Here is a 24692-nt window from a genome sequence, read left to right as displayed (position 1 = left end):
AGAGTTGTAAAATGTTTGGACCATTATTATTATAAGAATAAATAGGAAGTCAAAAATGTTATTTTTCCCTAGAATGTTAAATGATCCTTAGGTGGGCTTGTTAGATAATGCTAATTAAAAGATAAGACAACCTTTTTGTTTTTAGTCTCAATTCTAAGTTTAATTTTTTTTTTTCTTAACAGAAAGCAGAAATTATTATTCTGAGCCATTGGGCTAAGTGGTGTCTTTAATGTGATATGGAAGGTTAGAGAGGAGAGGGACTGCTTTGGGTTGGGTTGAACACATTTTTGAGAGCTTTCTTGGACATAGTGAAGCAAAGATGTCAGTTGACAACTAGATAAATAAATCTGGAGTTCAGGGCTGAGTGAAAGGTGTAGGAAAATTGGAATCTGCAGCATATAGATAACATGTAAAGCCTGAGATTAGAGGCGATATGCAGGGAGTTAGTCTCATATGGAAGAATAAGGGTCAGAGGCACTGAAGAACTGCAGTATCTAGTGATGAAAGAGGATAAAGGTCTTTCCAGTGAGGCACTAGGTAGGAAAGTCCATAAATAAAGTGTTTCAAGATCAAAAGAGTCAAATGCTTTGTCAAATGTACGATGTATTGAGAGGTCAAAAGGATTAGGATTGAGAAATGATAGGATTTTGTGATGTAGAGTCATTGGTGACTTTGATAAAAGGCAGTTTTGGTAAAGTGGTAAGGACAAAGTCTGATTGAGATTAGTTCAGAACAGAATAGAAAGAGAGGACATACAGAAAATTCCTTGAGATTTTTCAGCAAAAAGTCTAGCTAGAAGGAGAGGAGTATCAAAGAAGAAAGGAGGGATATTTGTTTGATTTTTGAAAATGGATATTCTCGGGCTATTTATATATTCATAGGTAGTCACTAATTTTTGTACTTCATGCTCATAAATCATCAATTCACTCAGCAATGAGAACGGTGCTATAACAGATTTAGTGATGCATAAGGTGCATGCTGATGTAAAATATCAGAATCTTAATATAACCAGTATAAATAGAAAACTAAGGATTAGGACACAACAGGCACGATGCTGGAGAGACTCCAAAAAGGTTTACAAATCAGGAAGCATTAAAGTGCATCTTGAAAGATTTGGGCATACCTACGTGACAGGAATAATTATGCAGGCAAAGGAAGCAGAACAAATAAAAGACTAAGAAATAGGAAAACATAAAGCGCATTTACACTAAAACAGTGTCCTTCACATTAATTAAATTAATCTGACTACTAATTAAATTAATCTGATTAATCTGCACCCCCCCCCCAAGTTTCTTCCTTGATTAGGTAGAAGAATTGAAAATATCTCAACATGTTCTCATTGAGCATATGGTATTCTAGGTTATTTAGGAAACTATGCACCACCCTCAGATTACATAAGAATGCTTTTAAACAAAACATTTTATTTTTTGAGGAAAAATTATATCTATACACAAAATTATTTTAGCATAACTTCTTAATTCTGCCCCCTAAATGGTAATAACTTACTTTACAGATTTCCCTAATTTCTTGTTGGAATTTTTACTTGTCTACATTGTAGAATATTTCATTGCTGTAATTGAATATCCATAAAAATTTTTTGAATCTTCCTAGATCATCTTGAATAAATTTTTATGATAGAAATATTATAGAAGACATTTTCCTATACTTTTAAACTTCTCCATAACCTAAAGAGCATTGTACAAAATTTCACAATAGTATTTTTGTGGAATGACTTATAAAATCCAAATTGAGAGTTGTAATGGAATTCCATTTATATGGAATAATGGGAAGAACAAAGATACATGTTAGTTTTTACATACTTTATAAAGATAAAAATAAAATCATCAGAAGAGTTTTCGATAACCACTGTGGGGAGTGTACTAAAAAGATTGATGAGAGATGGAAAAACTACAGATTTCTCAGTCACAGGTGTTTGAGAGATGGAAAAACTACTGATCACAATCACGACTGTGAAATTGACCAAATCCTCATATATCTCTGCATATTGTTCAGGAAAAGTCTGCGAGTATAAAATATAAGAAGCAATAAGAGTAGATTTAAGGAGAGATGGTAGATTTAGATAATGCATTCAACTAAATTAGTAAAGACACAGAAGAAATTGACTACTATATTAAGAAAGAAATCCACTGGAGTTAGGACTATAAACCCCACAGGAAGTAGTTTTGGACTGGTCATATCTAATACTGTCCTCATTAATGTTTTGAAAAAAAGACTGTGCAAAATGCATATTTGTCAGAAAAATTATCAGATTTGCAAATGGCTTTAAGAACATTGAGTTAATGAAAAGCTGATTAGAATAAATTGAAAGACTATGGATATGGAGACCAATTCAAATAATGCAGGTAGGGATTAAAAATTCCAAATTATTCCTATAGAAAAAGGGTTTCAGTTTTCAATTCACAATCCATGAAGGAGTCCTAAGGACCAAACAGTCTTGTTTCTTTTTTATAGTTTTATAATTTCCCTTTCTACTTAAACACTCATTATATATGTGACCACAAATATATTATGTGATCCCAAGACTTTCTGCTTTATCATTTCTAATCATATTAGGATATGTTCCAACTTGCATATTAAATGGTATCACTGTTGTAATATGCTGTTATAATATTTTGTAGGTCAAAACATGAAATAGAAAATCAGTATGGTAGCAAGGGTCAGGAAAGCCAATTTTTTGCACATATTTTGAGGAAACATAAAATTAAGTGGGACATTTCAGATATTATCAAAGCCACGTCTTTATTGGAACAAAAAGGGCTAGTCTAGGTGGAAAGTATAGCTGCGCATGCAAGATAATTGAAAAGATCCAAAGAAGCCTAACTTTTTTAGCTCCCTGCTTGTCCGCCTTACCTCTCCCCAACTCACAGACCTACATTTATTTTGGCAAGTAGAAAGGATTGTTTTTTTCCACCAGCCTTTTATGGTTCCTGAAATTCTCAATAATGGTTTAGTCATTTGGGAGAAAAGTACAGTAATCTATCGTGATATACTAGTACAATTTGGGAACATAGACAATTAACTTTTGATAGAAAAGAACAAAAAAAGGAAAGTCTCATCCTTGAGCATGTGAATTTGAAGCACTGAAAGAGGAAAATGAGATGAATGTGTGGAGGAGATAGAACAAGAGGGGACAAAAAAGGAAATGGGAAATGTAATTTTTTTGCCTTGTTAGCAGTCTTTTCTAGGCTCACTAAGCCCCAGATAGCAAAAGGAGTGTCTGTTAGTCGAAATCCCAAAGGGAAACTAGAACAGATACTATTTTCATTTTTTAAAACTTGTCATGTGGCAAATTCAGAGTATCCATTTTTAACAATATTTTTCCCTCACAAATGTATGTAAATATGACTCACTGATTTAAATATTTTAAGTTTTTGTTTATTTGTTTGTTTGTTTAGAAAGTAGCATAGTAACTATTTACAAAATTGGTCAGTAACATTTACCTTCTATGGATAGTACTGGTTGCATTTCTTTTTGGTTGCACTTTTTTAAAAAGTGTATAGATTCCTCTGTGTTGAAATGCTATTGTTTTAAGCTGCATCTAATAAATATTTGGGGGCAGTGGTGTGATCTTAAAGTACTCATAGCTGTAGGAATCCTACTCAACTGGCTTTTCCCCCTAAAAGTTTGCCTGAATTAGTTCAAATTAAATTAGATTTAGAGTTTCAATTATGCTGACCTGTAATTTATGGATGCATATATGTTTTTACTTTGTAAATATAGTTCATTTACCCCTAAAATGCAAGGCAGACGGATGGGGACTTCAGGAAGAGCCATCACGAAGAGCACCAGTATGAGTGGAGAGATGTACACACTGGAGCATAATGATGGCAGTCAATCAGACACGGCTGTGGGTACAGTTGGAGCAAGTGGAAAGAAAAGGAGATCCAGCCTGAGTGCCAAAGTGGTTGCCATAGTGTCTCGAAGGAGTAGAAGCACATCCCAACTAAGCCAAACAGGTGAGTGCAGTAAATTCAACTTAAACATCTCAAGTTCTTGCTGGAGAGACAAAAGTGATTCTTCATGTTATGGTTGTGATGGGATTGCAGAGTGTATTGATTCTTCTTTGCAAAGGAAGTTTCTTCTGTCTCTGGAAATATATGTATGGCTTTGTTTTTTTTTTTCTGTACAGCTGTCTAACAAGGTATCATCTCTGTCAATCTGTAATGTGGTCAGATATTTTCCTTTAAGTTACAAAATTTAAAGTCATGTTTACAAAGATGCAAGGAAATGCAAAGAAGTGTTAAAGATCCAAATTGATTTATGTGCAAGAAAAGCAACAGGATTCTCCTTTTCAAAATGTTCCATAATATAATTACTTATAATTTAGGCTCTATCTATATTCTTATATAAAAGAAGGTCAGTTGTGCAACTTGAAATAGAGTTTTTATGGTACTGTATGAATATAATAATTGAACTGTAATTGTTATATTTTCAATGCAAGTAAAAACCTAGCAGTTATTTTTACTTTAGAAAAATGGGTCAGTGAATTTGTGCAAAGAATAATGGTTGAATACAAATTCGAGTTTCAAGTAATTTTCTACCGCTTATAAATCTTAAAAGCTTTATGTCCTCAAGGTATTTAGGGGGAAAAAAGTAAACGCAGAAGGGAAGATGGTTATTTTTGTATTATGAAATATAAAAAACTTTTTTAAATTATATAATATTAGCAATTCATTACTATGCTCTACTATGGAAAACCAAAGGTAAGAGAAATATTGAACTGATATCAGTTGTCAGTACCTGTTGCTCCTGTTATATAACCATTGGTTCCATTTTTTGTTCCTTAACAGCAAAAGTCTTGTCGCAAAATTTACTTTTAACAAAAAATCTTGCACGAAATCCTTTTTACAGTTAACTTGGCATCCTGAGAAGTACCTATTTAAAATAACACATGCTACTGACAAATTGAGAAATTAATTAGAGGTAGGAAATTTTGAGCCTTTCAGAGATTGAGCTAGTAAGTACAGCTTATTTCTATCTAAACAGAGGTTTGTTTTTCTGAAAACCATAGATTTAGAATGAACATAAATTAGCTAGCATCTGTCTCCGTGATGAGCTGTTTATTGTGAAGGAGAATCATTTGTCTTCCTTAGGGTCAGGTTTCTTCCTTCAGAGTAGAAGGCATTTTTCATTAGTTTTATTTACTTTGTTTTATTTTTGATGGTGATGCTTCTTGGTTTTTGGCGTTGATGTAATGATGCTTCACAGTGCGAGGTGTGGATAAAAGCCTTTTACCACAAGATTTCAAAATACTCCATCACACATGGAGCTGGTGTTTCCCGTGTGTGAGAGAGGCTGCAGGTTTCGGAGAAGGCTTATATTACATAGTCTCTCTCTCTTTCATTTTCCCCAATAGTTAGTTCCTCCTCTAGCATTCACTAGTTGAATAATGTTTTTTTAGAATAAAGCACAACAATAATTTTACATAGGAACTGTACTTGTAGCACAGCTTTGTAATAGTTGGAAGGATTATCATTGAAACACTCAACCCTTTGTTTTATTAATTTAAACTTATTCCAGTTATGGTTATTGTTGAATTTCAAATTATATCTAACTTCCCAAAAGTTGTTTTGTTAGTAACTTGCATGGAATACCCTACTTTAAAATACTAGGTTGCAGTGTACAGGAACAAAAAGGACATTGGATTAAAAAGCCAAAAATAAAAACAAAACAATTCTTTCCCAGGGTAACTTAATGAGTGACCTCTGACTCCATCTTTCTATGGGTTAGGCTGGATATCCTCCTATAAACTTTCCATGTATAAAATTTTATGTTTTTCTTTCTATATCATAATTTTACCTTTTATGTGATAACTTATTCTCATTCTTCTTGATCTTTCTAAAGTAAATGACAAATGTTGGCAAACTTCGGTTATCAGTGTTCTTTGTATTAGTGCATTGCCTGATTTTTCTCCCTCTTCTGTCTTTTATAAGTGATTTTTTTCCTCTATCAATGATTATATTTCCTCTTTCCTGTGAAGATTCACCAAAATTCAGAATTCGTCATTCTAAGAAATCTTATTTTTTTATTGCTTCAGCTTCTCTTGGATGTCCCACTTTAAATGAGCTCAGTATTTTCACAAATCTGAATTTTTACCTTTTTTTCTATAACACCACAGTTTTAATAGAATAGCTAATAGAATAATTTTTTTTTTTATTTTTAAAGTTTTTCCTAAACTCTCTCATCCCAAGGCCCATCATCCCAGAAAAAAACTATCTGGTATTGATCAAATTTTAAGAAACACTAGTATAGTTGATTCAGATGTCCTTGTTGTGAAATAAAACTATTAACCTCAGACTGGCAAGGCTTTTTAGGAGGTCCTCCAAGGGCACAGATTAAGACATATTTTCTAATAATGTCAATTGATCCAAGATTTGGAGGAGGAAAACAGCATTGCTTATATATTAAAACAAGCTGGGTATTCTATGGGATAGAATGGACATATTTAATGTAAATGTTTAATTATGTTTAATGTTAAAAAAAAAGACTTAAGGACTTCTCTTATAGTGAGCATCTTTGGGATCCACCTCCATACATCCTGGTTTACAGGTTCTCTCTCCTCTACCATACAGTTGACAGATAATCAGGAAAATGCAAAGCTTTTAGAAATGAATTTTAATTAGCTCTTTTTAGAAGAATAGATTTTAAACACATCACGTTTCTGTTTTTGTTTTTATAGCCATAAGTTTGCTCAAAGGAGTCTTTGTTCAAAATCAAGTGAACTTCATTTCAACAAATTGAAGAGCGTAGTAAATTTTATACACAAACACATATATGCACACATATATATTTACTACAAAGATCATTGACTGTGATATTCAGTTACATATTAAATATTCTTATAGGATGTTTCAGTTATAAATATTAATATTTTAAAATCCCCTGTATCATATTTTTTATTCACAACAAAAGTAGGAATAACTTTTTAAAATATATATTTTTTAACTAGGAAAGTAACAAGAAAGTTTCCAGTGACTCTAGTGCTACTGCTGGTAAATGCCTTCAAGCAATTAAGCACACAGCTAAAAACCTATTCAGCAAACAGTATCTGAATTTGAAAAGCGAAGTAGTGAAGAAAAGGAAAATTTTAAAAACAGACTCCTGATCCAGACATATTTCAAACTGATGAAGCTCTGAGTAAGCAGGGCTGGACGTTAGAGCATGAAGGAAGGTTTAGCTAATGCAGGTTTAGAAGCACAACTGATGTAGTGTGAGGATTTGGTCTCTTACTCATAGGCTGACTATGATGCTTCACCGGTGCAAATCCCCCCCTCACTTATAAATGAAGGTATTATGGAGAAGGGTACACAGATCTGTAAAGAATCATTCCTAAGTACATCCTTGCAGTTACCTACTAGTGTAAGGTAATTACAATAAGTATCATAGAATGGTAAGTATTCATATGTCTAAGTGAATAAAACTAATAATAGACTTATTTCAAGAGCTTTTTCCATGCACTCTTAGGTTATATATGTACATGTGTTTGTCTGTATAATTTCACTCCTTTATTGGTTATAATGAATTTGTGGAGTATAACTATTATTATTTTCATTTTGAAGTTGAAGAAAATAAGGCATAGAGGGATTAAGTAACTTGCCTAAAGTCCCATTGCAAGTACTTGGGCCAGAACTTAAACCCAGGCTTCCTGGTACTAGAGCTCATACTCTTAACCACTGTGCTAAAAAGAAGAGTTTGAAATGAAGTTCAATAAATATTTACTGCACAACTGTGTTGTTAGTACGTGGTCAGCACCATGCCAAGCCCTGGACTAAGAGCTGGGAGTACTAAAGAAATGAATTAGATATTGTCCCTGCTCTCAAGGATGTCACAGTATAATAAGGCAAATCACATATAAATATTACAGTTTAGAAAGAGCAATTATCCAAGCATCAAAGTGGTACAGAGGGAGCGCAAAGAGTGTAATTTACTCTCTCGTGCAGCCTTGAGAGACTTTCTTGAAGAGGTAAGATCTGAGCATTAAAAAATAAATCAGGGAAGGACTTTCCAGGACAGCAGGAAGAACACATTGATTAAATGTTAAAATGCCCCTGGGATATGGGAAATAAATCTGCATGCATTCCTAAAATTATTGAAATTATTCTAATTATATACCCTCCTCAATACAAGAGGACAGGTCATCTCGGAATAGATCTTATAATCACTGTGCCAGTGAGACCGATTTCTGATTGGAACTTTTAGCTTTTATGAAGAAAACATCTATAAATGTAAAATATTATCTAAAGTTTTATACAAACAAATTGCTCAAATTACTTTATATTATAATATTAAACAACTATACTAGCCACAATGGTATTTTAAAATTAAAAGTGTCACGCCTGGTGTAAGGATATCATTCACACTTGAAATAAACATGAACCAAAGAACCATATGAGAAAATATAAAGCAAAGTGCTGAACATAATAAAACCCAGGGCCATTTATGCATGTTACCAAATGAAATGGGAAGAAAAACTAGGCAAGGATCTGCGTCTCCCAGGATGAGAGCACCGGCAGAATTGGTAGATAATTGGATTCTACCTATTTAATAAAGTTATTATTTATTATATCATTAACAGCTGAGGATACTTTGTTAGATAAATTAATATTATTTTTCATGATTAAAACACTGATTAAATTATGGGAAATGTTGCCAGACTGATAATTTTCAAATAGTTAAGTCAATTGCATCATGTACTGAGAATGTGCTAAAAAAATCACTTCTGTGTTTCTTTATTAATAGAAATTCAGTACCTTTCCAATATTTTTCTACCATCCAAATTTCTTTTGCCCCTGTCCAAATCCTTCAAGGCCCTGCTCAAGACCTTCTAACTCTATAAGTTGCTCCTTGTTATGTCAAAATTCACCAGGATCTTTTTTTTTCCCCTCTGAATTCCTGTAGGTACATAAAACTCTCTGACTTTACTGTCAACTTGCTGCAAGGAGAGAAATTTTGGGCTACTGTCGTGAGCAAATTGATATATATTTGTTAAGAAAAAATATCTCACATGGACATAGATAAACAAAAAAATTTTAGTGACATAAAAATTATGTACACTCTCTCTGTGTCGGAGAATATGAACCTCTATGTAAAATACCTTTCAGTCACACAAAGCTTCTGGTGTATTCTTCTTCTCTTTTCATGTTACAACAGGGCACATGGAGCATGGCCTAGGTCCTTACAAGCCCCACCCAGTCTAGAGGTCCTACGAAGCCTTCTCACCCGATCTGGCACATTTAGCATTATCTGTTCAGGCATTTACAAAAGACTAAAAAGAGTTACTGCTACCTTCCAGCTGCCTCTTTTCCTATAGAAATCACTGAAGCAAGGAAGCATAAAATAATTTTGTAGAAATTATTAAAAGTCTAATCATTTTGTGGAAAGCAGAAGGAAAATATTAGGTACAAACAAATGTATGTTTCAGTAAATTATCTCAGCCCATGAACACAGTTTTGCTAAAGTAGAGGTATATGAAAAAGCTGTATTGGGAAATAAGTTTAGAAATAAAGTTTGGGTCCAGATCTTAAAGGCCCTTTAAAGCAGCAGTGCCCAACCTTTTTGGCACCAGGGACCAGTGTTCTTATGAGAATCTGGTGCCCGATGATCTGAAGTGGAGCTGAGGTGGAGATGCTAGCATTGGAGAACAGCTTCAAAAAAAGATGAAGCTTCACTGGCTCATCTGCTGCTCACCTCCTGCTGTGTGGCCCTGTTCCTAACAGGCCACGGACTTCGGAGACTCCTGCTTTAAAGGACTTTGCTCACTATTGGATGGAGGACTTTTAATCAAGACAATAGAAAAACAAAGCTCTGATCCTGGACGCTTAACTGGAAGTAACGAGTACAAAATCAGTTCAAAAACAAGGAGGTCAAGTTGATACTAATGGATGAAACAAAAAATTATGGCAGTGAAGTAGAGAAGTAGCTATGGAAATCGAAAGGGATGAACTTATTCAGAAAAAGGAATAACCTGAATGTGGAATCAACAGAAGACAAGGTGAAATGTTTGCTTTCAGGAACAACTAGTGAGGGAAGAAGAGAGAATTTTATGGGTGGGGGGCAGGATCCAGAAAAAGAGTGGGCAAAGAGGAGGGGAGACAGAGTCTCAAAGCAAGGAGAGAATTTTAAAGAGAGGCTGGTTGATTCTACAGAAGGAGTGAAGAGGCTAGGGAATAAGAACAGACCATTGGATTGGGGGGATGACTGAAGGATTATTCCTGACCTAAAATTGAGATAGACCAGTGAGGACAAGATGAGGATAGAGTGTGCCTCAAGTGTGGGACAGGGTACAACAGGGGCTGGAGCCCATTCCCATCTCTCTTTTCTCATTCATTTCAGCTTTTTCTCTCTAACCATCATCTCAGCCCCCCGCTATTTAAAAACCACCCCCGCATTGGATTTGGGAAGGGGCTTTTGTTATGGGTGAGAGGATCTAGGACAGCAGAGACCGTGGGTAGGAGCTCAAGAGGATGGGGCTAGAGGGTCTGCAGTGGAATAGAGGGAGGCTTCTCCCACCATCCTAAAGTCTATTCAGATGGATAAGTCTAGGGCTGGAAAGATGGATAAACAGAGGCAATTATTGACTTCAGAAAACATTAGAAAGGAAAGAGATCAAGTGTAAACTCATTTTTGTATTCTACCAACATTTATTAAGCATGTTTTATGTACCAGACTGTAATTGAGGGGATACTAGGAGTAAATAAAGTGCGTGTGTGTGCATGTGCGTGCATGTGTATGTGCACACGCACGCACACACACTTACCAGAGTAAAGGGAGTCTGAGCTTTTTTCCAAGATGAAGTGTGGAAAGAGCACCTCTAGATGAAGAGATATAAAGATGCACTATAAAGAATTTTAATTAATGGAGCAAAGTCTCAGAGAACACTGAGGGTCATTGAAGGGCACAAGGTTATTCTTAGAGAAAGGGAAAGATGGTTCTTTCCCTGAGTTTGATAGAAAAGAGGACGTGGTTGAAATCCAGAGGCATGTTGCAGTGGGAGTATTGAAAGCTGAAGGAGCTTGAGTCAGAGGCCTCTGATCCTCTCAGAGCCAAAAGCAAATGAGAGAGTGAGGATACAGGGTGAGGAATGTTGTAAGAAATTAACTGGTATGAATAAAAGCCCTGCTGAGCATCACTGGAATTCCAGTAGAGCTTGGATAATGCAAAGTCTCTGAAAGGTAATTTAACATTTACCAAGGATCGTTGTGACCCTTGCCGGTATCTAGTTCATTTCAGCTGTTCTTTCATCTTTCAAAACTGTCATTGCCTGCCTTTATGCATCTCCAGTGTCCTCACCAGGATTTCTGAGATCATTATAGGATTCTTTGAGATCATATTGCCAGTCTTTGAGATTCTGAGATAAAATCTGGTTAGATCTAAATTCGTGTACTCATTTTGGAAATTCACCTGTCTTAGGGTGCCATTTACTCCATAGTATGACTCTTTCCAGTGTGAGAAGACTGAAGCTCTGCCCTCTCTCTCTCACCGATTAATATTACCTCTTCCTATGTTGATGAGCAGATCTTTTTCTTATTCTCACTCAGAATTTGAGTCTAAAAGATTTTTTTTTAGCTTTGACAAGTTATCTCAATAAAACTAAACAATTCTTTAATTAGAACCCTGGGAACGAAACGTTGCACAAGGTCCACAGAAGAATTAAAACCTAGGAGTTTATTATCCTACGAGATTATACTACAGGCAAAAATATACGTATTCTAAGAAGTTTTAGGAAAATTATGGATGTTTGATTTCAAAATAGCTTAAAAAGAGTCATTGACTTTCTAAGGCATATCACTAACTTCTCAAGATGAAATCATAGATAGAAACTAACAAAATTGCCCTTGTTACAGTGTCAAGAAAAGAATAATATACACTAATAAAACTGTAATTATAACCCACTTACACCTAAAGAGATACTGCTTGAATAAGCTAATTTCCCCCATGAGTTCAAGGCATTATTTTAAATTTACATTGTCCTTAGATAATAATCATGCCAAGAAGATAAATGTCCAAGATATTAAATCCCTTCCTGCTAACCTTCTTTTTTTTTTTTTTTTTTTCAATTTTCTTCCCCAAAGTCACACAGATAAAGCAAGTCATAAAATAAATCAAGTGAGCACCAGCTTGGGTCTCATACTTTTTTACCTTGGGAAAATGAATGTCTTACATTTGCCCTAGGACTTATTTTTTCTTCTTCCAAGCAATTCAGTTTACCAAAATATTCTTTATTTGTTAAGTCTAGTACTGCTTTATGAAGAGACTCTGCCTTTTCCTTTACAAAAGTAAGTTGTAGCTACAGGGAGGGAAAACTAAGGTATTCTCTTTGAACATTCTGGGAAAAGTATTCTTGGCTCTGCTGATTAACAAAGGAAGCAAAAAAGGAAATCTTGCAAAGGATGAGTACTCCCCCCTCCCCGCAAAGTTTCAGAAACTGAGAGCTACTGTGAATCAAAATCTTGCTGAAATCTAAATTCCTTTACCTGTGCCTCGTTTATTTAATTCATTTAATAGCACCAAAAAACAAACAAAAAACAACAACAACAGCATTCTGAGAAACGTAATGTTTCATGTTCTTTGTTTCCTGAACGAAAAATCATGATGCCAGAAATGATTCTCAGGTCTGCAAAACTATCAAATGAATGTAAGCATGGGTTCCTTTATTTATTGTTGCTGTCTGGCTCAGGAATTCACTACTGTTAATAGGGACTCAATTCTGCTATAGTAACTCTTCCAAAGAGATGCCCAAATAAGGATTAGTATTTTTGAACAGACACCAGCTGCTCTATTTTTGTCTTTTTTCTTGCTCTGAACTATTAATTTTAGTTTGGCTAATATGCAGATATACTTTTACGTTGGTTTGGCAGGAAAAATATTTATTTGAGTGGAATTAACTTTTTTAATTAATTTGTATTTTAGGATTTGGAGGAGGAAAGGAAATATTAAATGCCTTCAGAGCATAATACAATAAGTACTCAAATAATTATTTGTGGTGATAATTATTGTTAACTATAGTAAGATGATTTTTAAGCATGATATCAATTTCAGAATGGGTGTTTTAAAATATTTTGGGCAGCTCAAATACAACAAGAAACTTGTCTGATTATTTTTACAGCAGATGACCAATTTCAGTGCATCCTCATTTCACGCAGAGTGGTGCTATATAGAGATTTTTTGTTGATTTATTTTACTAATATATTTCACATTTTTTTAACATAGGAAAGCAAGAAAAAAGATATATGAAACGCCTGCAGTATTACCACTAATTTCAAATTCGCTGTGAAAATATTAGTATATTATTAGCTAATATGTTTATGTACTTGTTTATTAATATTGATAAAACCATCAGCAATAATAGCATATAAATGGCAACCAAGATCAATAAATTGGCTTAAAGGAAGTGTCGAATATAAGGAAAGAGGATCTAGAAATTTCCTGAAGAAAACAAAAAGTGAAAGGCCATTCGAGCCTCATTTTTCCCAATTATAAAATGGAGTAATAACTGGTACCTACCTCAGAAGACTCTTGTGAGAAGTAAGTGGAAATTTGTGTTAACAGGTTAGTAATGTACCTGGCATATAGAAAGGGCTCAGTGATAATAATAATTAGCAGTTTCAGTAATTCTAAAGAACCAAATAAAAGAATGATAGGTAAAGAATAGATGTCACTAACATCATATATGGATGACAGTGAGGGGCAGGTTGATCCAGCCGATACTTTTATCTGTTCATCAGGTACAAAGTACTTACTAGAGTATAAATTCTTATGATCTAACTCTCGAGTTCTTCTAAATTGGTGGTTTTCAAGCCCCCCTTTGAGGAACTGGAGATATCTGTCAGCCCCCTGCCTCAGGAAATGTCACTCACTCACATACACCACGTTGTACGCACACTCGAAGGGTGCAATCACGGCTTTCTCTTTCCCTCTGCCCTTTTTCCCAACCTTTTCTATACTAGGTCAGCAAACTCTGGCTCAAAGTCTATTTTTTATGGTCCATGAGCTAAGAACGATCTCTGCGATTTTTCAAATGGTAGAAAAACATCACAATAAAAATAATATTTTGTAAAATGAAAAATTATGATGTGAAATTTAATTGTGGTGTCCATAAATACTGTTTCACTGAGATACAACTATGCTTATTCATTTACATATTATTCAGCTTTCATGCTATAAAGGCAGAGACCTTACAGCCCAAAAAGCCAAAAAAAAATTCATTCACTAGTCGTTCTCATGCAATGCTGTTTAAATACTTCTCTTCTGCATAAATATCTGTAAAGTTTGTCACAAGACAAACTTTAAAGTTACTCAAGGATAGTGACCATGCAGCAGGTATTTTTTTGGTCTCACGCAAGATAGTGCCTTTAATGCAGAAGAATTTTGATAGAAATCTATTGGATGGGTGAATATGATGCTCAATCAAAATATCATGCTCAGATGGTAATTAATTGATCATATTGTGATATGATCATTTACATTGTCACATGTTCTTAGTAAATTTTAAAGGGAATTTTTCTTTGTTGGATTTTGTTATTCTTAGGAAATCAAGACATCTTTTTTTTTGTAATCTTTTAACAAGCAGAGTTATTTTTCTATTATTTTTCTACCTCCATTTCCCTTTCTTTTCTTTGCTTATCTGTCACTTCGATAGCACCTAGACATTCATCTGGATACATTTTACTGGATGAGTCCACCTTTTTGCTTTTAAGTTTTAACCATTTTGTAAACAACAATAGATAATTATTTTGAGATTTTCAGACAATAAATGAATTGTGATGGTAATTCTTTACAATTACAGCAAAAGTCAAATAGAGTAACGTTTTCTTGGAAAATTACTGAAAGATAAAAATCAGCATTGATAATAATTGAGAAAGATATTACAGTTTCCAACATCCTCTTACATATAATAAAGGTCTGCTCACTAATCTTGTGGAAATGCTTAGGTAAAAACTACAAAAAATGTCCAGATTTTTTGGAAATCTGTCTTTTGTTGGAGATAGTGACTAAGGTTTCCCATACATAATTGATATATAACATCACTACTTTGCAAGTCAGATAGAGAATTCTTATGTTGAAAATAAAACTTCTGATATCAGGCCAGTACATTGTGATACATATTACAAAATCATTTACATTGTAGAGATTCTTTTCTTGTAACTAAGGAATGTGATATACACATTGATTATTCATGGTTTTAGTGAGACTTAATAGACTTTATGTTCTAGGACTACAGGAGAAATTATAGTCAGTATTTCAGATTCAAACTCAGTTCCCTAGGATGTTTTTGTAAATGAAAATACCACATTTCTTTAGATCTTAATTTGAAACTATAAAACTTTTGACAATTTATCAAATAGTAAATATTCTTATTATATTTGGAAAAGCTTCAAATGAAAAAGGATTATAAATTATATGTAATAACTAAATAAATTTATATTTGTAAGTAAACATAGTTGCATTGAAACACTGCTGTTGTCTAATGAAATAGAAGTATATTAATTGGGAAATATAAGCAAATGAATTAACATCTTAATTTAATATTTTTATCACTCTGAATGTAAAAGCGTAAGAAAAAATCTTTGATTCATCTGCATTATAGAAACTGAAAATAGATACAAAGCTTCAAATGAGGGAGGGTTCTTGAGAGGAAAGCCTGTTGATTAGAAATCCACAGGAAAGTAATCCTAAAGATAGTTAATCAAATGTAGGTGATTCGACCTGCTGCTAAAAATGCCAATTTCTATTTACAACTTTTGCCTCAGGAAATTTGCCCAATTATTCAACTGTTTTTAAAAAGGAAAAGAAGAAAGAATAAAGAAATAGAAGATGTGATTTTAAAAAAGACTATGTGAAATTTCATGGAGATTATGTGATCGTTAGCAAATCATTGACAGACAAATACCGATTGACATATATATTAGAGACTTATCGAGGTTTATATGAATAGCAAAATCAGAATAGGAAAATTTTACCCTCAAAGTTAGAATGTGCTTTCAGTTCTTTGTCTATAATGCTTAATAATAATTCTATCTTCTTATTGTATCTTCTAAAGTAAAGGCTCAAAAGCATGTTTTATAGAGAAAAAACATTCATTTTTATAAATTATGTAATTAATTTTGAAAATCTAATCCAAATTTTGCAGAAACATGAAGGGAAAAGCCCGAACTCAAAGATTTTAATGTCGCATTAAATGCATTGACCAGGATGATAAAACATATTTTTTCCCAGAGATGCTTGAATTTGGTCTAAATGTAATTGCAGATATTGATTTTAATTTCCAAGGTGTTTGTGGCCTGAATTATGAGTGCCACAAAATCAAATTGGCTCCATAATAACTGAGATCTGTTTGCTCCCTTCTGCTGATGGTGCTGCAGGCAGAGGCATGTTTCCTCAAGACCTCTGCCAGTGTTTTCAATTCATAGTCAGCACGTCCTAGATTCTCTGGCCCAGACAGCACAATTTGACAATGTGGTGCACATCTTTTTACTCTGTAAATGGCTTAGTGACGTTATTCAAAGTAATACCAGTTGTCTGTTCTTTTGTTCTGCTTTTATATTTTTATAGTTTTCACTCATTGCATACCCTTTAGCTAGGCATTTGAGAAAAGCCTATGCCCTTTAGAACTCTGCACTGAATATTCTTCATGGGACATAAGAAATAGAAAGTATTTTCCTTGCCCTTCAGTTGTTTACAAGTTCATTTACTAAGCAGTATATCAACAGCTAAAGGCTATCCTCTTTTTATAGAACTTTACCATTTACAAAGCATGTCATGCTTACCATTTCATAAGTGCAAAATTATTAAAAAGCTTTTAAATTAAGAACCTGGTCATACTAGGAGAGATTAGGAATGCATTAAATGAGGAAGGAATTCCTGAAGAAAATGAGTTTTCGAGTTTAATATAAATATATGTTCTTTATTCCTCAGTGTTTCTGTAAAATGTAATATATAATTTTTTCTTTCCATCTGAAAAATAATTTTGAGAATTAAATACAATTGTAATGAGCGTAAATATTTTGAATTTTACATACATATCACCTGAAGTTTTAATTTTTAAAAGAATCTCTTTTTAGTAGCGTACCATACTAACATTTGTCTTGTTCATTCTTAGTTACGTCCTATTCACTTCCCCAAGTAAGAAGAAGCCATTAGCTTTATTTTAAACTTCACCTTTTTTTTCACTATTGAATCTTTAGGTCAATAGTGCCTAAAACCAGAACTTGTTCGCCACTGGCTGCTGTTTTTATTCCCACTCAGCAGTGACAATGTTTTCGCGTTGCTTAACATTTCATTCATCCCACAGGTATTTATCAAATACCTATGAATAGGTAATAAGAATGACTAATACTTATTCAGCCTCTATTATGTGACTGTTTCTGTATAAAGCACTTGGCTGTGCATTATCACATATAATCCCTCAACAATCCTGTGATGTTGCTATGAGAGTCTGTGACAGTATGGTGATTATCTCTGGATTTACAGAAGAAAGACAAAGGCTGAGATAAGTCATCAGTTGTCCAAAGTCACACAACTAGTAAGTGACAAAGAGAATTTGAATCTTTGTCTGTGCCCAGGACCTCAGTCTTTGCTATGGACTGAATATTTGTGTCACCCTAAAATTTATGTGTTGAAACCTAATGCCCAATACAACAGTATTAGGTTGTGGGGCTCTTGTGGGGTGATTAAGTCATAAGGTTAGAGCCTTCATATATGAGATTAGTGTCCTTATAAAAGAGAACCCCCAGAGCTAGCAGTCCCTTGCGTCATGTGAGGTTACCGTGAGAAGACAGCTGTCTACAAGGAAGTGGGCCCTCACCAGACACCAAATTTTCCAGCGCCATGATCTTGGATTCCCCAGCCTCCAGAACTGTAAGAAATAAATATTTGTTGTTTATAAGGCACGTATTTTCTGTTATTTTTGTTACAGCAGCCTAAATAGACTAAGATAGTCATTAGCTACTATACTGGGTATGTTTAAAGGGCTATTAGTTGTTTGTTAAGTGTGTAATTATCTATAAATATCTAGCATCAATGGTTAGTATTTTGTCATTTTTATAGACATTAATATAACTAGAAAAATGTTGCCTTTGGATTTTGTTTCCTTTTTTAGGGAGAAAAAGGTAAATGTATATCCGTATACTTTGACACACTAAGACTAAGCTAAGGCACAGCACTACTTCTTCACTGTCTTACTTTGTTATTAGTCCTATTTTATTTATCAGGAAGATGAAACAAAGAGAGTTGTAGGTAACTTGCCCAAGTTCACACAAGTAAGGACAGAGCTGGAATTTGAAATCAGCCATTGGACTACAGCATCTGTGCTTTTAATGGTGCATGCCATAGAAGCTGACCAATGAAGTCACCCTGTCAGCCAGCTGTCTGACTCTAGGACCATGATACTGCACTGCCACCCCAACCTAATGGACTAGCCCATCTCATGTTATCTTAAAATGTGCAGCGACTCAAGCACAATAAAATTTTAATACTTGTTCATTTAACAAAAATGAGCTTCTTGGGCATTTGGGGGTTTAATAAATTGTACCAGGTTTTTCAATGGGGAAGGGAATATGTGAAGAAGGGACCATACCTCAGATTATACAGTTTTCTCTCAAAGTATTAAGTCATATTCAGAATGGTACCGGTTTTTCTCTGTACTACGTCACTACTTTCTGAGCACTGAGGGGATTATCAAAAGAGAAGATTTCCCTGGGGCAGCTGGGAAGAAGTTAGAAGAAAAGTCAAGGTAGAAGAGAGTTAAAAGACTCTTGTGTGCAGTCATGCGAGAGACTCCCTCTGGTCTGTGTTGTCTGAATTGTGTGTGTTAAGGCACCAGGAGAACAATGCTCCTATGGGAGAAGGTAGTATGGGTATAATGAAAGTACGAGGCAGTTATCTACAAAGGTCACCTATCAAGTTGGCTGTGTTGGGAAGAAGATGATAAAATGCTAGAAGGAAGTCATTTATATCCTGAGGAATGCCTCTACCTACTTATAAGAATTTTGGATTCATTTGTTCTGTTTACTTAACTGACATTTTTATCCATAAGGATAAGCCTAATTATAGGTATTAGTAAAGGTAGAGTTTAGCGGGTACTTATTATGACCCAGACTGACTTAATTTTAGCACTTTAAAACAAGTACCATTATTACTACCATTTTTTAGATAAGGAAACTCAAGCTCAGGAAGATTAAATAATTTGCTCTGGGTCACATAGCCAGTAACTGGTAGAGTCAGTATTTGTATGCTAGCATCTATATTCTCAGCTGTCAAACTATGCTGTCATCTTGACATAGCTTGAAACATTAGTTAAAATAATTCTAGCTACTGTAAAAATTGACCCTGAAATGTGTCAAGGCTCAAATTCAATAAAATTCAATTTATTGCTAATTTAACAGTTTGAATATTTGCTCATAGTTGACAGTCCACTCTCCTCCATGCAGTGGTTCAGCTACCCAGGCTCTTTATCGTTTATGCCTTTCTGTCATCTGAATCCACATAGTGGGAGGATAAAAGGAGAATGGAGAAAGTACATCTGCTTCTTAAAAGCATTTCTGTAGAAGCACCACAGTCATTTCTGTTATTCTATTAGTGACAGCAAACCACCTGACCATGCCTACATGCTTGGCATGAGGACTGGGAAATAAAGTCCTGGCTTAACAGCCACTTACTATCAATTTTATGCAACGGAAGGAGGTGGACAGCTAACTGGCTCTCATACACATAACTTAAAATGTCTTTCTTATGATTAAGTCATTTGAGAGCTTAAAGTATTATTTTAGAGTGAAAATACTAGTGCTTTCTTATGTTACTGTAGGATTTGTGCACTGACAATGTAATCTGCGAGCCTCTTTATCCCAGTTTCAAAGCCTGTCAGATTCCAAAACTTGCCCCAAGATTTCTAGTCATTCCTCAATTTTAAATTTTCCTGGCCTTTTCTGACTGTTGGAGTCCAGCTTCCTTTGTTTCATGCCTCATAGACCAATGTTTCAAGGTCAGCCATTTGTTTGCTTTTTAAAACAAAACAAAACAAAACAAAATAAAAAACTTTGCGCATCCCCAGCTTCCATGAGTTAATAGACTTCAGTGAAGATTTTATTGGAGGGAGGGGGATTGGAGGAAAGGAGATGATTGAGAAGTGGTCGGATCACTGGACACACAGTATTTTGCCACCTTTTTTTTATTTTTCTCTCTTCTCTCGCTCACCACTCCTCAGTTATGGCTCTTGGATTCTGTCAATATCTATAAATAAGAAACATGTACATTTATCACCCTTTCAAGTCGCTTCAGCAATATTAATTTATTTAATCTATGAAACAAGCCTGTGAGGTCGGGGTTCTCTTATCATTTTCCTGTTTACCAGTGAGGAAACTCAAGTGTAGTGATTACGTGGTGATTGGCAGAGCCCAAATTTGAACCCAGGCTCTCTGGCTGCCGTCTGTTCTCTTAGCTACTAAGTTACTCTGCCTGTCACTGGAGATAACTTTTTCACAAAGGAAAATTCCAATGCCAGCTCTTAAGGTGGAACTTACATTGTTAAATTTATTTCTGACATTAAGCTAATTTTAATTCCAACTCTTAAGTACTTGCTGTAGTTCAAATAATTGTAATCACTACATAGCACTTGTTACACTTTAACAGAAAAAGTAAAATGTGTTATTTAATCCAACATTGGATATTACCTACACTTTGTTTTTAGTTTCTCCATATCCCATGCTTAGTGTTAGCTCTTAAGAGTGAGAGAGTTCTATTAATTGTCTTAACTATAGGGATTTATTTATAACTTTTCCTAGTATTTTGCTAATTAGAATAAAGGTTTTGCTAGATGCATTTAGTTTTGTACACCTGTATATGTTCACCCACAAAGTATGTAGCCACATCCCAGCATACTTGCAACCTCTTTAGTTTTTTCTTTCTTTTTGGGGGGTTCGGGGGGGAGGCTTACATCTGAACACTTCCTGAGATCTTCACTGCTGCTACTTTGTACATAGAACCCAGCTACCAATGTTGGCTTTCATTCTTTTTCCTTCTTTTTGTGCTCAATGGTATGTTCAAATATTAAATTTCTTCTTTTTGTGCTCAATGGTATGTTCAAATATTAAACATCTAAGCAAAGGTCATAGCCAAATAAGGAGAAAAACTGTCTGGTGTTTTGATTGTGCACCGCAGTTGCCATCAGTCAGTTCCTGACCCAAACAATACAATATAGAAAAAAGATTGAATACTTTCACTTTGTATGCTTAGTTAAGTCTTATTTTAATTTTTTAAACAGTGGTGTCACACTTCATAATGTTTGACAGGACACAAATATAAGGGTAAAGAAGAATGAGATTATTTTCTAATCAATCTATGATGTATTTTATGCCTTCTCTAAAGTTTATATAGGTTAGTACTTAGATACAAATCCTTTAAGTATTACAGTTTAACATGTCCTTTCTTAAAAAATTAGTTTATTATAGAAGATTTACTTGGTGTAGATATAATTAAACCTTGACTTCTCAGAACAGAATATATGTATTCATACTCTGAGGTAAAGCAGAAATAACCCAGAAAACAATGGCATTATAATTCATTTGGGCTTGAAATGATTTTTTAATTCTTAAAATTATTGAACCTTAATTTTTTTTCTTTATATACAAGAGCCTAATTCTGTTATTATTCTTTTGTATTCATGAAGATGACAGAAAACATCATTATTATAAGCAGTTAATTTTTCACACTGGTAAACTGTGCAGAAATTATGTTCTTGGATTAGAGGCTGCCGCATCAAGAGACACTGGATATTTCCATCTCTCAGATTGCATGACATTTTAATAAACATAGATGTCTACCACTTATGGTTCCCCAGTAGTTGATTGCTGTGGTTAAGTGAATATTTGGGCTCTCTGTTTATAATTTTCGTATATCTTTCCCCTCAAACAAAATTGAGTCTTAATGAGTATAATCTCAAATTTGCTGATAAAATAGACCTTTTACATTCTTCTCATATACATAATGATTATTAGTTTTGATTCCCAGAAAATTATGTTGATACGTCTTTGCACAGACATCCCAACACAGGTAAAGGAGATTGGATATCATCATTAACATAATTCTTTCACACAGAAGAGGTGATCCCAGCCCAATATATTAAGATTGGCATTCTATATCCAACGAATTGACATACTGATCTCTAAGATATGTCTATTTCATGCTGACTCCAGGCCCGAGTGTTATCTTCAGAACATAAATGTTTTCTATCTGTGGAATACGTGAAGTAAGAACTACTTTGACTCCAAATCACTAGCTCCAAGGAGATTTGTAATTTCATCATTTTATTTTTGGAATTTCATAATATGCTACTGCGATAAAAAAATGATCCATGTTTCTCCAGCCGTTCCACTGAAACACCTCTGATGGCAAAGGAAAGTGGTGTGTATCTTCAGAAGGACTGAGGGCATAGTCTGAAATAGCAGCCAGAGGAGGAGGAGGGTTCTTAGAAATCTTGAGTTTTCCTTAAAAATTCATGAGACTTTAGCTTTCCACTTACATACTCATGTTTATTTTACTATAAAAGTCTCCAAAATCTTTCAGTAAATATATGAGCATTCTTCTTTGAATTCCGTGCTTATCCTCTGTTTTCAAATGTCCTCTAAAGCAAAGCTTATTTCTCTGCAGCAACAAAAGTCAGAATTAAGGTCAGATGTCCTTACCTGTAGGTTAACCAGCAGAGATTTTCAGTGTATTCTTTAGCAGCCTGAGGGGGCATCCTGCAAAGCAGCCATCCCTCTAATGAGATGAAGAACCAGTTTTGCTGCTAAACGATGCACATACTAGGAAAACTACACCAGCCCCCGCCTGGAATAGGAGTGCTTTATGGGTAGAAGAGTTTTAAATATGAACAGTAGGTTTTAGAATCATTCTATAAATATATATGTTTACCTGTATGAGAATGTGCACTGTACTGAGGGTTTCAGGGCCCCAGGCCTGGGTTTTAGGACCTCTGTCTTCCAGGGGCCAGCTGCGTGACCTTCTACAATTTATTTCACCTTTTCAGCCTCAGTTTTCTCAGCAGCAGGATAATAAGATTGAGTTATACAGGGTCTCTAACACTTCCAAGCTCTACAGTCTATGGTTCTATAAATTACTTTATACAACAGTGACTTTAATCCAAACCTTTTAACTTAGTTTTATATACGTATTAATATTTAATAATAACATTTCTATAAATTTGGAACTAAACTTGCTAATAACCCTATCCCAGTCATAATCTCACTTTTCTGAAATTGGTAATTAATAATTAGGTATAATTTTTTACTTTATCTAAACACAAAAATGTGTTGAGTTTGATTATAGAGATTGAAAAGAAAACAAATCATTAATACTTTTAATTTAAGGGTGATGTTCAACTCTCTTCTGTTTAACTTTCGTGCAAACCTAAATTTTGCACATCATACATTGATTTCCCTAAAACACAGCTGCTGCCTGTTAGAAAACAGTTCATTTTCAGTAGTGTTACCACCTTACCTTGGCTATAAAACACAGTAAAGTACCAAAACAATCACTGTATTTGTTGAATTATGAATATGTTCTTTTTCCCTTCGTAGAAGTGAATGGAGAACAGGGAAAAATAGTGCTAATGTTAATGGTTAAAAATGGGAATTATAAAATATAATACAACAAAATACAATGAAAGATTATGTCTTATAAGCAAAGCAGAGTAACAAAAAGTGATAGAGAATGCTTTACAATTCTTGCGTGAAGATCATTATCTCAAAAACATATCAGTGAGTCTTTTTCTAATGTAAAGTAAAGCTGCAAGTTTGCATAAGAACTGGAAGAAATGTTTAGAAGTGGCAGCCGAAATTCCAGAATTTCTGATTAGCAAAGTCTGCTTTGATAAATTCAAGAGAAATTCTTTTGCAAAAGATTAAACTTAACTGGAGATTATGTAGGGACAGATAAAAGAAGAAATTTATTTAAACATAATTCATAAAACATAAACATAATAATTGTACTAAGCGAAATAAGCCAGACAGAAAAAGTTGAAAACCACATGCTATCACTTATATGTGGGATATAAACCTAAAAGCAACAAACATGACAAACAAACAGAGACTAATGGACATGAACCATAGACTAGTGGTTACGAGAGGGTCATAGGGGAGGGGGGAGGTAGATGGGGTGAAAGGGGTCAAATATGTGGTGACAGAAAGAAATCTAACTATGGGCGGTGAACATACAATGCAATACATGTATCACTTACTGTTGAATTGCACACTTGAAACTTACTCAGTTTCATTAATGTCACCATAATAAAAAAAAATAATCATAGAAAAACATAATTTTCTGAGATATAAACACAGAAGCGGGCCCATCAACTTTGTCAGGGAAGAGTATAGGTTTTGAAATACTTATATTCTAATAAAAGGAAGATTTTAAAATAAAAAGATCAGGAAAGAATGTAATGAACAGAGCTTGGTCCTTGAGAAGGCAGGAGGAATCAGATCCAGACAAAAAGGGAGACCTTTTGCATTGTGACAGGAGAGAAGTAGGAAACGGACAGATGTGGAAGTTTAGGAGCTTAATCTTCTGGTGTATCAGGCTCCAGCTAACTACCTGTGTGCTACCAAAATCCCTGGATAGGTTTTCAGATAACATGCTAACTGCCTTCAGGGTGCATAACAGAGCCCCAGCCATTAGTACTA

General features: G+C 34.4%; 1 protein-coding gene across 12 annotated transcripts in view; it reads left to right on the top strand.

Moving 5' to 3' along the window:
• RIMS1 (regulating synaptic membrane exocytosis 1) overlaps positions 1 to 24692 on the top strand; it is a 184337-nt gene that overhangs the window by 124177 nt on the left and 35468 nt on the right. For 3 of the 12 annotated variants that reach the window (XM_023523461.1, XM_023523453.1, XM_023523454.1), the window contains one exon: positions 3742 to 3977. The exons of 8 other annotated variants lie outside the window; for them this stretch is intronic. In XM_023523461.1, the coding sequence (XP_023379229.1) occupies positions 3742 to 3977 (236 nt within the window). The remainder of the gene's footprint in view (positions 1 to 3741; positions 3978 to 24692) is intronic. One more of the 12 variants, XM_023523452.1, reaches the window with a different exon arrangement.

Source organism: Pteropus vampyrus, unplaced genomic scaffold (assembly GCF_000151845.1).
Source record: "Pteropus vampyrus isolate Shadow unplaced genomic scaffold, Pvam_2.0 Scaffold393, whole genome shotgun sequence".
Lineage (NCBI taxonomy): Eukaryota > Metazoa > Chordata > Mammalia > Chiroptera > Pteropodidae > Pteropus > Pteropus vampyrus.
The sequence above is the reverse complement of the archived record's forward strand: the minus strand, read 5'-3'. Positions and strand labels throughout refer to the sequence as shown.